The sequence below is a fragment of the Cyanistes caeruleus genome, chromosome Z (assembly GCF_971803275.1).
Source record: "Cyanistes caeruleus chromosome Z, bCyaCae1.hap1.1, whole genome shotgun sequence".
NCBI lineage: Eukaryota > Metazoa > Chordata > Aves > Passeriformes > Paridae > Cyanistes > Cyanistes caeruleus.
In genome coordinates this window covers 71,368,929-71,383,002 of record NC_141732.1, presented here as the reverse complement: position 1 = coordinate 71,383,002, position 14,074 = coordinate 71,368,929, and the positions used below count along the sequence as shown (strand labels likewise).

Here is a 14,074-nt window from a genome sequence, read left to right as displayed (position 1 = left end):
GGGGAGTATTTCATGCCCTCAGGAACATTACATTGTAACCTTAGGTATGAATGAATGTTTACATCCTCACCTACAGCAGAGAAAGGTTTCTGCCTTTGCAAAGGGTAATGTCTATCAGCCCACAAAGAGCAAAACTGGGGCAAAAACTGATTTTACAGCATGGAATAGCTGAATTTAAAAAAAAAAATAAAAAAAAAAAAACAACAAAAAAAATCACCACAGGAATAATCTATATCATTGCAAGGATCTTAATTTTTGATTTGAACTCTTAAAGATTTCAAGTTTTCTGGGTCAGGAGACATCAGAAGAGAGCAAATGCATTAAAATCAAAGGGAATTTATTAAAATTAAGTTGTTACAAACTGGAAAACACAAAAATGTCTTGCTTTGAGAAAGCCTTAGACAACATTTAGCTGTCAAAAATGCTTCCCTCAACTGAAATAATTCACCAAAAATAAAAAGCACCTGTAAAAATATCTTCCAGTGCTGCTGCATCTGTGTTCCTTTTTGCTTAAGGAGATGGTTTCATACAAACCCAGGAAAGCTCCTGTTTTAGTGAAGCCTCTCTGGTGATTATGACGTATAATTTTTTGACCCAGTGACCCCTGAAAAATTTCCAGTGTAAGTGTGAGTAGCACATGTAGGCTAATTATAAATTTGCTTTTGTTACTTATTTTCTACAAGACTTCAAGAACAAACCCAGGGCTCTCTCAGGAGCTGGAAAGCGAAGGTCAAAACCTCTGCTCCTGGACTTCCATCCATGGCGACTTGCACCATGTGGCACCAGAGGCAGCAGCTGCTGGTGGCAGCTTTTCCACCCTTACCTTGCTCCGGTGACATCCACACCGACCATCAGCTGTCCGTTCAGAGAAAGGATCTCATCTTTCAGGCGCACTCTCCCGCACTTCCCGGCCGGGCTGTTCTTCTTCAAGTCTGTCACCCAGATGCACCCAACGTCGAGCACAGGCCCCTTATGCGCCTTCCTCTTCTTTCCTCCCCGACGCTTCTCCCCGTAGTCCCCCAGAGCAGGGATATTCCCAAAGCTCAAGCCCAGGACCTCATTTTTCCGCATCTCTTGGGCCAGGTACATGGTGCAGATCTCCGTATCCAAAGTCCCACAGCTCCCTGGCTGCAGGTTGCTCTCATCCAGGGAGAAGTTGAGCTGGATGTACTCACTCAGCTTCTGGACGGCCGAGCGGCAGAGCTGCTGCTCGGCTCCCTCGGCTCCCTCCCTCCGGCTGTTCTGCAGCCACTGGCACAGGAGGGGGAGGAAGACCCCCGCGTTGTCCTGTGTGATGGGCATCGCTGTTCCTGGGCATCCCCTCACGGCATCAGCCCCAGTCGGCTCCCAGGTCGTGCGCAGTGGCCCCCCACAGCCCCTGGGGGGGACACGCTGGAGCGGGGCTGCAGGTCCAAAGCAAGCTCCATCTAGTCTCACGGAGATTTTGGGGGGGTTCCAGCTGACCAAGAGCACAGTCAAGGAAGGATGTTCGGTGTCAAGGCACCACAACCGGCCCTACGAACAGGCTGATGCTGTAGCTTGGCTGGCGGGCCAAGTTTGCGAGCGTCTGTGGCTGTCCAGGTCTGCCTGCCGCCGATGTCCGGGCTCCGTCGGGAAAAAAGCGTCCTTCCCACCACGATCACCACAGCGTTTAGGTCCTGCAAGGGCGAAACAGCGTGGTTAGAACAGCCAGAAGCGCTGCAGAGGCCGGCAGCCCGGGCCCGGCGGCCCAAGGCCGGCTCGCAGGGCCCGGCCGCTCTCCTTCTGCGATTTACCACTTGAGGGCACCAGCTGCTCTCCTCAGCAAGGGAATAAAAGGTCACCATCAGCTCCCGACCTTGGCGGTGAAACGCGGATTGCAGAGCCCTGGGGATGCTCCTGCCGCAGCTCCAGGGCTCTCACCGAAGCGGAGGAGAAGTTCCTGCCAAACCCGCTCCAAGGGCCGCCGGAGGGGCACCGGCCTCACCAGCCCTGCCGTCCGTGCCAGTCGTTTTGGGCTGGGATAGGCTTAAACCGGGCCCTCCCCGGACTCTGCTCCCCAGCAGGCCGCAAAAGGGATGGGCAGCAGCAATCACCAAGGGAGAGGACACCAATGGGGCCCTCCTTTCGTGGCAGCAGCGGCTCACAGCCGCCTTGTGGGTAAGGCATCTAAGGGTAGTGACTACCCAGTTTCCTGGGAAAAGAGTAGAGCAGGTGAATTCCCTCATTTTCTGCAGTTTGGAGCGGGAGGCACACAGGCAGCCAGGAGGCAGGGGGAGCTGGGGCAGGCAACAGGGCGAGACGGGGGTTTTTTGCCAGGATCGTTAGGATCTATGAAAGAAGAAAAAACCCTGACACTAGTCAAGTCTGGTCGACTGGATTTTTCAGGGCTTTATTTTCTAGCAGTGGATGCTGCTCAGTGAGCTGTGCACCAAGAAAGCAGAAGAAAGCAGCAGCTACAGTCTTGCAGCCTGCAGGTCTGCTCTTGCAGATGTGTTTAAAAGGCTTGTGTTAGGTAGAAAAGCTGTAGAAAGAGCTTATAACCCCAAAAGAAAGAATGTAGAGGGAGGCTCTTGCAAAATCCTGCTGCCCAGAAGCTGTATCCAAAATTCTGCCACCTCTTTGGCCGTGGGGCACACTTCCTAGATGGACAGGAGTGACCCCAAGGAAGCTCAGGCAGGGACAGATCAGGGCCACATGTGGTGCTCGTACAGGAGGACACCAGCATCTTCACCAAGAGGGTGGTGTTACACCAGCGGCTCAACAGGAATAGATATCAGCTTGTGAAAGGAGGAACTTGCCCCCTGCTTAGTCAGAGGGACTTCTGAGTTAGGCTCTGGGTAGGAAAAACAGGGAAGAAAAGGGGAAGAATAAAGACAGAAACTGCCCAGGCACACGTCTAAAACAAGAGGTGATAATACACAGACTGACTAGGAGATAAGATTAAATCCTCCGAACATTTTAAACACCTAATGCAACACTGGTGAGTATGTGGGGTTTTTATTAACACAGACCTTAAGTCTTATTTAAGATCTCATATTTAAGACAAAAGCAATGATTTAATTGACATAACTGGAACTTGCTGTAGTAAAACCTAGATCTGAAATATTGATCTAAAAATGCATAGCTTATATGTGGACCAACAAAAAGAAAATAGAGGCAGAATCCCTTGGCACAGAGGATGATGTGAATAATTTCTCTGAGGTCCAGAACAAAGCGGAGGAAGAACTGAAATTATCCGGTTAACAATAAAGGTGGAAAGCACAAGACAATACAAATACAGGGGAGGGCACAACAAACACTAAACCAAGAACCTGGTAACAGCTGACACAATGGTAATAGGAAAGTGCAAGCATGAGATATCTGCTAGGAAAGGAAAGCAGTAGGAGATAGAAAGTCTTGGTGCCTTCAGAGCAATACTCTCACATAATGGATGGGGTCAAGTAATCAGCAGGGAAGTGCCTCCAGAGAGAGATGTGTTGAGGGTAAGAAGGTGGAAAGAAACTCATGTAAGAATGCCTGTAAAATCAAGGGATTGGGAGCAGAAAAACAGAAATGCCTGGCTTCAGTGGATTAAAAAAAAACCAAACTGCTAATAGAAAATTCATGGAGAAGAGTTTAAAGGAAAAAGAAATCAAGGTGAGCTGTAGTTTCTCGAAGAAACAATATTTTGTGCTTAAAAGGCACAGGAACAATAGCATCTCAATGAAGAATGATCAGAAGACTTGGCAGCATCATGAGCTTTTCATTTTCCTCAAAGACAAGAAAAAAGAACACTAAAAGGTTACTGAGCACAAGTTTAAAAAAATAGTGTGAACACATAGGCAAAAATAATGGAAACATAAGGGCATAAAAATGAAATAAAACTTGCAAAAGATAAAAAAAAGTTACCCTTTATATGCATATTAATACCAAGAAGGCAATCCGGAAGAATGTTGCTCAGAGAGAAAGTTATTGAAAAATGACACCAAAAGATGCAACACTGGTTTGAGTTTTGCTTTAGTCCTTGTTAAAATTACCAACTATACACAGGGAATTAGTACACAGTATGGCACAATATCACTACAGAGGCATACTGTCCTCTTCTCTGCCTGTTCCAGAGTAAGACATCAGTCAAAGTCAGGTATTTCCAGTCAAGCAGAGTGGGATAAACCATCATTTAAATTTCCTACAAAATCAGCTAAAACCGTCTCAGATACTGTTGGTCACTTGTGAGAACTCAGACAAGTAAGGGGCCAGAATTAAGGACAACAGTAAATGCAGTGGCATTCAAAGGTAGAAAGAGAAGCAGCAGAAAAATGTGACATCAGTCAATCTGGCATCAATCATCCTAAAAACTCCATATCAAACAGAGAAATAGTTTGCATGTTTGTGGAAGAGAACAAAAATCTAAGGAGTAGAAGACACAGGAGAGGCAAGAATAAAATAATGTGAAATCAAATTAATTTCTTTTTATAATGGAGAAGTTGTTGGATGTCATTTATCTGGGCTTTATTACAGCTTTTGTCACTGTCTCAAACAACTTTCTCATAAATATACTAGGGAAATATGATTAAATGAGACTACTATAAATCCATACCCAGGGAGTAGTTATTAATGACATTCTGTGAAAACAGAAGGACATTGCAAGTGGAGCGCTGCTGGATCTGTATAGTCTGGTTCTACTCAGCACATTCATTAGTGACCTGGACAATGAAAATGAGTAAACATATTAAGTCTGCAGATTACACGAAGCTGGGCGTGTCTGCAGACACTGGAGAACAGGATTAGCATCTAAAACAGCTTGGCAAAAATCGGAAAAATGTACTCTGAAAATTAGGGTAAAGTTCATCAAGGAAAAATGCAGATTAGTACAAAAGGAATATCTCACTTAGAAAGGGTTGGCTATGTGGCAAATCTTTGGAAAGAGATGCAGCATTTTCACAGAATCACAGAATGGATTAGGTTCGGAAGGGATGTCGTCCTAAACCCCCCTGCCATGGTTCAAAGCCCATTCAGCTTGGCTTTGAAACTTTTCCAGGGTTTATAGGGAATCATTCCTGTCAATCTTCTGCTGTTGGAGAAAAACAAGGGTCATTGTCCCAGGATGTGTCAGTGGGGACAAAGCCAACAAGGCACATGAAGTATTTCTGTAGATTCACAAAGGTCTCAGCAGCAAAACTGCCCCATTGGAGCAGAGCTCTGACATGACTTGCCAGTCTTGAAAGTGGGACTTACTAGGAAATAAAAAATCAGGGCCTGCTAAAAAGGAGAAAGTATTGCAGGTAGGGTGTGAGAGTACAAGTTAAAGGTCCTCATGTATTTTAAAATGCCCCACAGTGACCATGAGGAGGAAAGTAGTCTATTCCTCTTGTCCATGATGGAGTAATGTATGTGAATCACATCCAGATAGATTTAGGGTAGTGGTTAGGTAACACTCAGAAGGATGAAGAATATCAAGGCACTGGAGAACACCATCTCAGGTTCTGGAGTCTCATGGTCTCTGCAGAAGGTCAGACATCTGCCATAAACAATGATTAGAGCCAATATCTCTTGGGCTGTGGAAACAGTAGATGTCACCATTTCAATCCCTCTAACTTTTACTTCCTTCAACATAATTTTCCGTCCTTGTGAGAATAAAGTAAGGTGTTATTTAATGGATAATATCCTGTGAGTTATGTCAATGACACCCTTGTGACAATGACACTCTTTGTTTTAACAGCAAATTTTGGTACAGCTCTCAGTGACCATACAGGGTTCAGAACCATTCAGGCTCTAGAGAAGATTAGACCAGATCACTTTTTGAGGCCTTTTTTGCATAACAATTTAATGAGTTTTGCTGTCAGCTGTTCATCAGTTTTGACATTGGGCATACATATTATGGACTGTCTTTTCCCAACTATCCCCAGATCAAAAGCACTGCCAGGGTCTCCAGCCTGGAGATCTTGGGGCTCCTTGAAAGCAGCTTAGAGTTCTAGCTCAAGTCTCCAAACCTCCTGTGCATTGGCAAAGGGCACTGATGTTGACTTCAGCTTCAACCCTGCAGTTAGCTGGCTGGAGCGTTCAAAGGCGTCTGCATTCCACGCAAAACTCATCCATCATTCATTTAGCGGCATTGCTGGAGGGCTCTCCCCCTCCATACACACACATCCCTTCAGAGATGGAGGATGACTGCCTCCTCCACGCTGCCGGAGGCAGGCAGCCTTCAAAACCCCATTCCTTCTCCCCACAGGAGAAGCTGCGGGCATCGATACGCTGCAGGTTGCCTGTCTACGCCCCTGAGCTCACTGCAGAGCCACGGCAGACACTTAAATTAATCATGTAGGTAATTATACAGTACTTTCAAGGGATTTGATATGCTCAAACAAAACCTTCTGGCTTTGGAAAAATTACTCCAGACAATAAATAGGAAATACTCCTTCCAGATGTAACAGACAACACTGAGCTGAATACCTCTGTGCTGGTGAGAAGAGCGGTTCAGGTGTCCACTGCCAATGGAAGCAAAAAATAGAAAGGTGGTAAGCTGTTCATGAAGGGAAAAAAATAAATCTGCCTGATAAAAATTGAAACCTTAACACTAAGAAGAAATTTATTTTTACTCTTGACTTCCACAAAATAGACTCAAGACCTATATGAGAAAATTTCATGGAGTCACCACCACCTTGCTTACTTTCTGTAGGTGACAGGTCTGGTGACAGGCCAGACCACCCCACCTGCCTAGCATCAAGTACAGACCTATGAGCAAGTTACTCTACTTTTATGCCCACCCCAGAATTGCCTAGACTTGTCTGGAGTAAAAAAAGCCAGAACTGGGATTGAGCAGCCCCCTGGGCCCTAAATCCCCTGTCCTGTGAAAAAGAATCCCTGTTCCTAGGGACAACTTTCCACCAAAGAGATTTTGTCCTGGTTGCTCTGAATCCCTCTGAGGCTACTGATTCACACTCTCTGGTAATTAAATCTCCCATCTTAGGTAGATCTCAGTAGTGTTGTCTATTGAGATTTTTCATTAGCAGTTTCAAGGATAAAGTGAACTAAGATTTTGCAGATAGGATGTTTGCAAGCACAGAACATCTCAACTGGGAAAGTACTGGGGAGGGAAATGTCAATTAATGTACTGAATGTGATATGGAAACAATATTAGTCCTGTTCAAACAGAAGGATCATGGTGGTGCAGAGACAGCATGACCACTCAGTTTGAGGAGGACCCACAAAGGGGATCAGCCTTTCATGGGATTTCATCTTAAAGAGACTCTCACCATGCTAACTGGTTTTAGGGCTCAGGCTTACTGCTGTGGCAGGCTGTGGACTGAACCCAGAGCCAACCCACAGCACAGGCCAGGTGCCCACCTTTGCAAGAAGAGAAGCTTTTGGGCCAGATGCTCTCAGAGGAACAAAAAGATGCTGCAAAAACCTTGATAGAAGCATGGTCCCCTCTTATCCAGCAGTGCCAACCGCCAAGTCCCACTCCATCCTATCCAACCGCCAACCAACCAGCCACTTTGCATGGCTGCAGCCTGGGTGCATCCTTCTTCCCAAAGGTGTGCCAGCACCTGGTGAGCAGAGCTGCCTAGTCCCCTTCCTTGTGCCACCAGCAACAAAGATCCTCCTGGGCATCACCAAATACAGACTCCAGATATCACAGCAAATTTTTCATGGTCTAATCAATAAAACTCATCAAATTTCAAATAGAAGAACACTTACATCTCTTATATTTTGCTGGAATGCTGCCCCAACACTTTGCATAATTGGAAATAGTCTGTATTCTGGCTTAAATGTACACATAATCAGTTTATACACACAGACATGCAGCTTCTACAGCTCTCTGCTCTTCTTAGTGTTTATCAGCTCTTCTCACCTTCATCCCTGGAGTATTTACAGCCAGAAAAATCAGCTTTTACCTGCCTGTTCCACCCAGCACACCCATATAAGTTGTGCTCTCAAAGGCTGAAATACCACCCAAGTAAATAAACTGCCTATCTTCTTCTCCATTCTTCAGTGGAAGATTATTGTTTTTATGTATCATATATTTATGGCTCAGGAAGTAACATACTTTCTTCCTGCATCTCCAGCCTTTTAGTCCAAAATACCAGGTTAAACATACATGCTGTAGATGAAGGGAGAATGTTTCTTTGAGGCTTTCTTAAGGCAGCACAAAAGCAGCCTTAAATGATTGCTTATGGAAAAATAAGAATATTTTCTTTAAAAAAGTTGAGGCTGGAACTGTCAAAAAGCATATGTGGATATTCAGTGCATAAACAATAACCTTATTTCTTTTCTGATAAATTGAGCTTTTTCTTCCTATGTTGTCCTCAAAGGAATTATGTAAAGAGCTCAAATAATAGCTTTCTCATAGGGGGAAACAGAAATGCAGAGGGTCATTAAAATGTCCCATTACTGATTTTTAAAAGGTGATTTGTGCAAATGGCCAAGACCCAATCCTCAAGGATAACCCCTTTGGCATTTCCAGCCTGGCCTAAACTTCCAGAAAAGCATACATACAGTTATTCCAAAAATTGTTTTCATCCCCTGAGTGAGATCACTTTATAATTGCTTTAAAGGTTATATTTGACATATACCGTAAATCTTTTTATATATAGATGAAAGCATTGTACTTGTTTTCCTAAAGTCATCTGGGCGTTTCAGCACCAGAGAAATAAATCCACTACCAGCAAAAGACATTCATTTACTAATTTCTGTTCAAGTGTAGTTTCTAATTATTAGTTAGAAAGCAATAGCAAAAAGAAAAAAAAGTAACAATGGGGAAAAGCCCATCTTGAAACTGCATTGAGGTTTTTCACTAAAAGACATGCTATTGTCCAAAGATGGTTTTGCTGTAATGAATGGTCTGAGGTCTGAAATCCTTCAGGACAGCAGCAAATCTGTTTTATTCTGGATTACCCAGTGGTACAAATCAGATCCAGGCACATGGTTATGTTTCTGCTGAATTAGTCAGAGTGCACATTTACAGGTCAGCTTTATGCCAGCCATAGGAAGACTTCTGATATTTGACCTGGCAATAAAAATTTAAATCTTACACTGGGAGGCTTTGAGAGATTTTGAACAAATTTGAATTGACAGCAAGTTTTATAGCAGTCAGCATTTTATATTTCATGGCCTCAATACTTTTAGTACAGCTGTAGGAGCCCTAAAGCTGGATTTTCTGCACAGTCAAACCACAGCCTCAGGTTTGACCTCTACACAAGTAACCAACAGGAATACAGGAATATTAAAACTGGGATTTTTGTTCCTTAACATCAGCTGAATCCTCATCCGAGCTTGTTGCCACAGGCTCCATTTCTGCCCAAAGGAGAGGAATAGGCACTCTTAGGAAGAAACATTTATCTGGCCCCTTGCACGTTTATTTTCAGACTAGATGCATGACATCTTTCAAGTGCACTTTCTGCTCCATTACCTAAAAAATGTGTGGCCAAGTAAAACAGACATATCTGAATATGATCAGATGAAATCTGCTTTAAACCAGTTAACCAGGCAAACTGGGAAAAGAAAAAAAATCTAATATAGCATAGCTAAATAAAGGCAGTGGTGAAACTGTATCAGTTCTTGCAGACAGGTTCCCTGCAATGCTTTCTTAACTCCTTTGATTTTCAAAAATATATGTCCACTATATTAAAGATCAAAAGACCTGTGCAAACATCTAAACTTACTAAATCAAACCTAGTAATTGCCAGGACGTTTGCAGTATCAGCCCAAGCAAGCCCTGAGAACAAAGAACAGTTCACCAAGAGGACACTGAAACAGCCGAGCATAGAAATGCAAAATTATTGCAGGAAACATTGCACTCTAAGGGGGGCACAGCAATTAGGTAAAAACCTAACTATATGCTTGGATGTGTTTTGAAAACCTCATCACCAAATAGCTCTCTACAGGAGTTACTTATTTCCAGGCACTCTCACAGTATCCAAAACACTGGCAATTGGTAAAATCTTTCCCTAAGGAAATGAGACTGTGCCCATTTTTATAAAGAGGGAATGGAGCTACAAAAAAGTAGGCATGCCATACAGCCTCACCTGAAGCTTTCCTGTAGGCACAGGGCCACTGGAAAATTTCATAAAGACCGTACGTGCCTCTACTACTAAGTGCCATGTAGAGCACCATGTCCCACCAGAGGATGGGAAGAGAGCTCTCCTAATTCCTTCTACCCTTGCTCCAGATTGTCTGAGTGCACTGCAGGACTGTCCAGGAACAGTGTGCTTCCACTACAGCAGCTTCCACCACCAGTGTTACTCCAAGGCCATAGGGTATGTCCTTGTCAGCAGCGCTGCTCAGGAGGAGCTGCCTCAGCTCTCACAAAACCAACCAGTGCCTCCTGGTAGAAGCTAGTTATTCCTTCTAGAGCTCTGAAGACATCCACTTCCTCCTTCCTCTTAATGTCCATACAACATAAGCAAGCTCATAAAAAGAGACATGTTTCCAAAACATATTGAATGAAATTATACCAGAAATCAGGGATCATAATATCCCAGAAAGTATTTCACAGTGGAACAGGAACATGGTGAGATTTTAATGATATTACTAAAAGTAACATGAATAGGTGAAAGCTGAAAAACACATTCACTGTATGTCAGCAGTTAACAGTAAAGCTCTGGACCATCAGGTCAGGCAGCACAAGCCCCTTCCTTACTGAAGTCTTGTCCATGTTTAAGAGTATGGTGTCCTCTGGGGACAGCAAATATGATGTATTTTGGGATGGTGAGCAATCAGGCAGGCAGCCCTGCTCTGAAAGCAGGGAAAACCAAAGCTAGTTGTGTTGCAGATGGCAATAAAATGCTGAGCCAGAGCTGCAATAATGCAGTTTTAGCTCTTTTGTGTATTAAATAACTAGGTTGTTTGACCTTCTTGGTTTGGTAAGGAAACCTCCCAAGTGCACTTTTCAACAAACCAAAACTGCTGTGTTGCAAGAGGAGATTCAGAGACAGACAGTGCGCTTTTAAACTGGAGAGACAGCCAGGCTCAAACCACTGGGCTGCATTTTCCACCATCATTCAGATGAGTTAAAAAGAGACAGCAGAGGAGGAAGCATCCATCTGGCCATCCATTATTAATGAGAGGATCAAATCTAAAACTCTTTCTGATACTGATACAGAGCCCTTTAGTATGATCAAATTATTCTCTTTTCTCCTCACCCTCTTTATACACAAACTGTCTCCAGCAGCCTCTTCTTCAAGTCCAGGTCAGGTGGGAAAATGAAGAAGCTTTGCAATTTCTAAGTGGCTTTCTAAATCTTTCCAATATTCTTATTTTCAATGTACTTTTGAGGACTGAAGGAAGATAGGCTTGCCTTTTTGCATTCATTTAAACTGGAATGAAACAACTTACTTCAGACAAGACTAAAAACTACCTAATTCTCACATGATCTAGTGTCCCAGACTATATCAAAGCAAACTTCTTTAGCTGTCAGATCATTAAAACTACTTATCTACCTCTAAGCCCTTAAAGACTATTCAATTCGATAGCAGAACAAAAAAAAGCTTGTTTAAGGAACCAAGTTATTGCAAGCTTGTTCAGCGATGAAAGAACTGTATTTAAAGAGTTTCTTGAAGAATAGTATCCATCCAGTTTTGCAATTATTCAGCCTCCTCTGTAGACATGTAGAACATGCCTAATCATCCTTTGGATCTCTTCCACTTGCCGAACAGTTCAGAGCTGATGCTGGGAAGCACCATTATGAATTTGTACTCAGAATTTGTTTCTGACATAATTTATAGAAGTAAAAATCTGGAGTAACATAATTAGTCTGTAATGCTTTTCTGATTTATACTACAATTGTGTAACCACAGAGGAAATCTAATTTTAAGTATGCAGATTCCAAGAAACATCCCTTTTACAAGTTTGAAAATAGCACAGCTCTATCACACACACATACACATTTTCACACAGAAAACTAGTCACAACTATAGGCATATAAGTAACAGAGTTAGACTTCAAATTTACATTTAGGCGCTAAATAAGTGACCCACTTTTTCAAGGTCCTCGCTAATGTCACCTACTCCTGTATGACTTTGAAACAGACCTCTATTTACCTATACCTTGATAGCCAAAACCCCAGATTTCCCAATTGCAAGGGCTCCTGAGGGACTGGGCTTCCATGTAATGTTTTGAACACTCCCATAGAAATTTACTGTGCACTCCAGTTCTTTCTGAAGACAACACTTACATTAAAATACGGACAAAAGTAGATCTGTAATTATTTTTAAATGCTTCCACTCTTCTCAAATTCTTCCTGTGTGAAAGATCTCTGCAATAATTATTCATAAAACAAGAAAATGTAAATAACATGTTAAATTTGGACTACATTGTCTGCAGGAGTCATGCATCTAGTATTACAAACAAACCACAAATATCTCATGTTCCAATACTGTGATTCTATATTAAACAAACAAATGTCCTCAACAAGATGTTTAGATTATATGTTGATAAGCACCAAGAAAAAAAAAACAGATTGCAGCTCTGAAAAATGAATAAACTTGGAAGATGGACTGAAGATATTTCACCATCAAAAAACTGATACTGGAAAGGCTAAAATTTTAAATAAATAAATAAATAAATAAATAGCTTTCCATTTTCTCATAAATCTGAATTTAGACAAAAAAAAATATTATTATTATTACCAGCTATAACAAGACAAATTTCCGCATCACTATTCCCAAAATCCATTAATCATCTCTAATCTGACCTGAGCACTGGAAATAATTAACAGCCTACTGTGAGTGCTCCCCAGCAAGTGTGCCAAGTAGAGCTTAGGAAAGGAAGAAGAACCTTCCCACCTTGGCTTTTGCAGTGTCCTGGGGTGACTTTATGATGCTGAATTGTATATGTCTGTTTAGCCCAGACATAAGTCCTGCACCTTTAAGACTGGTTCAGAGAGCAAAGTGGGGAGAAGTGTGCAGTTTGTCTGCAGGCAGTGCACTTGCTCCCTGAATTCCTCCTCCTGTGTGTCTGCAGCACGGACAGCAGGACAGAGCTCTCCTTTGCTTCTTGTTTGGTTTTAGCTGGCTGAGGCAGAGAAGTTCCCCAGACTGTGGCTTTTTCTTTTCCTGGAACTGATCAGCCTTGCTCTGGACCAAAAACCCAGAAAAACCCCAGGAGCTCACACCTGTGGGCCACCAGGGCATGGGACCTGGCACTTTCCAGCACAGGAGGGACTGATAAAAGAGTGAGTGAGCTGAGCTACACCCCATGAAAAGGACTCTCTGAATTTGCCATCTCTTCAGAACAACGAGAGGTTCCATTGATGCCTTAAATTTTAGCTTTCATATTTTCCAGATTCTGTACTGCATGATGATATAACTCTGAACTTCATACAAAGTATTAGCAAGATCTCCTCACAGTTTAGTTAGACAATCCTTTTCCAGCCCGAGAACCAAGGACACTGTTTCAGCTTCAGACCCCCAAAAGAATAAACAACAGTGAATTGAGGAGAGCAGTCAGGGAGGATGGGACTTCAGAACCTGAAGCTGTAACTGGACAATTGACTCCAATAAGCAAATGGACCAAACTTATAAAAGTGTGAAAATGTGTGATCCAGTGTCCATCTTGGGTGTAGCCACAGCCAGGCTCTTGTACTGCCCAAGGTACAAAGGTATCCTTTGAAGGCCTTTTTAATAAATACCTACTTTATTCCTTTAACATTGTCTAGCCTCTGTTCTAGGTAGCTTCTCAAGGCATCACCATGGTTCCATTTTACTCATTTTTTCATGTTTGTGAGTACTTTGCTTGTTAAATAAACAGTTTTTCCCACTTTTCTTGAAGCAGATTTACTTCCAGAACTGGTTGGGGGAGGGGCAACTTGCATTTGCATAAAGACTACTTAAAAAGTTTCCTCCCAAAATTCACCCTAAACAATGACAGGCAGATCCCATAACACTGCTCACTTACTCATCATCACCAATGTTCTCTTTCACTTCTCAGTCAGCTGGGAGGTAAAAAACCAAAGGACTTTCAGATAACAGTTTACATCTCTACCACCAGTATCTACCTGGAAGCAATATCTGTATTTCTCTTCAACACTGCATAGTTACACTTCACTCCTTCTCCATGAACAGTTGGTCCAGGTGTGTGAAGCACTTCTCACACATCAGCAGAGCTCAGCTTTCCT

The 14,074-nt window shown here is 42.9% G+C and overlaps 1 protein-coding gene and 1 long non-coding RNA gene across 9 annotated transcripts in view; one reads left to right on the top strand and one right to left on the bottom strand.

Annotated features, from left to right (window-relative positions):
• PDZD2 (PDZ domain containing 2) overlaps positions 1–14,074 on the bottom strand; it is a 201,780-nt gene that overhangs the window by 135,854 nt on the left and 51,852 nt on the right. For 4 of the 8 annotated variants that reach the window (XM_086870110.1, XM_086870111.1, XM_086870113.1 and 1 more), the window contains exon 3: positions 824–1,658. In XM_086870110.1, the coding sequence (XP_086726236.1) occupies positions 824–1,302 (479 nt within the window). In that variant the 5' untranslated portion in view covers positions 1,303–1,658. Of the gene's footprint in view, positions 1–823; positions 1,659–1,775; positions 2,289–14,074 lie in introns of those variants that run through there. The other 4 variants (XM_023943889.2, XM_086870112.1, XM_086870115.1 and 1 more) reach the window with 3 other exon arrangements.
• Positions 1,290–8,632, top strand: LOC111940957 (uncharacterized). The gene is made up of 3 exons (XR_002869792.2): positions 1,290–2,139; positions 6,191–6,279; positions 6,384–8,632. It is a non-coding gene; the product is annotated as an uncharacterized LOC111940957 (long non-coding RNA).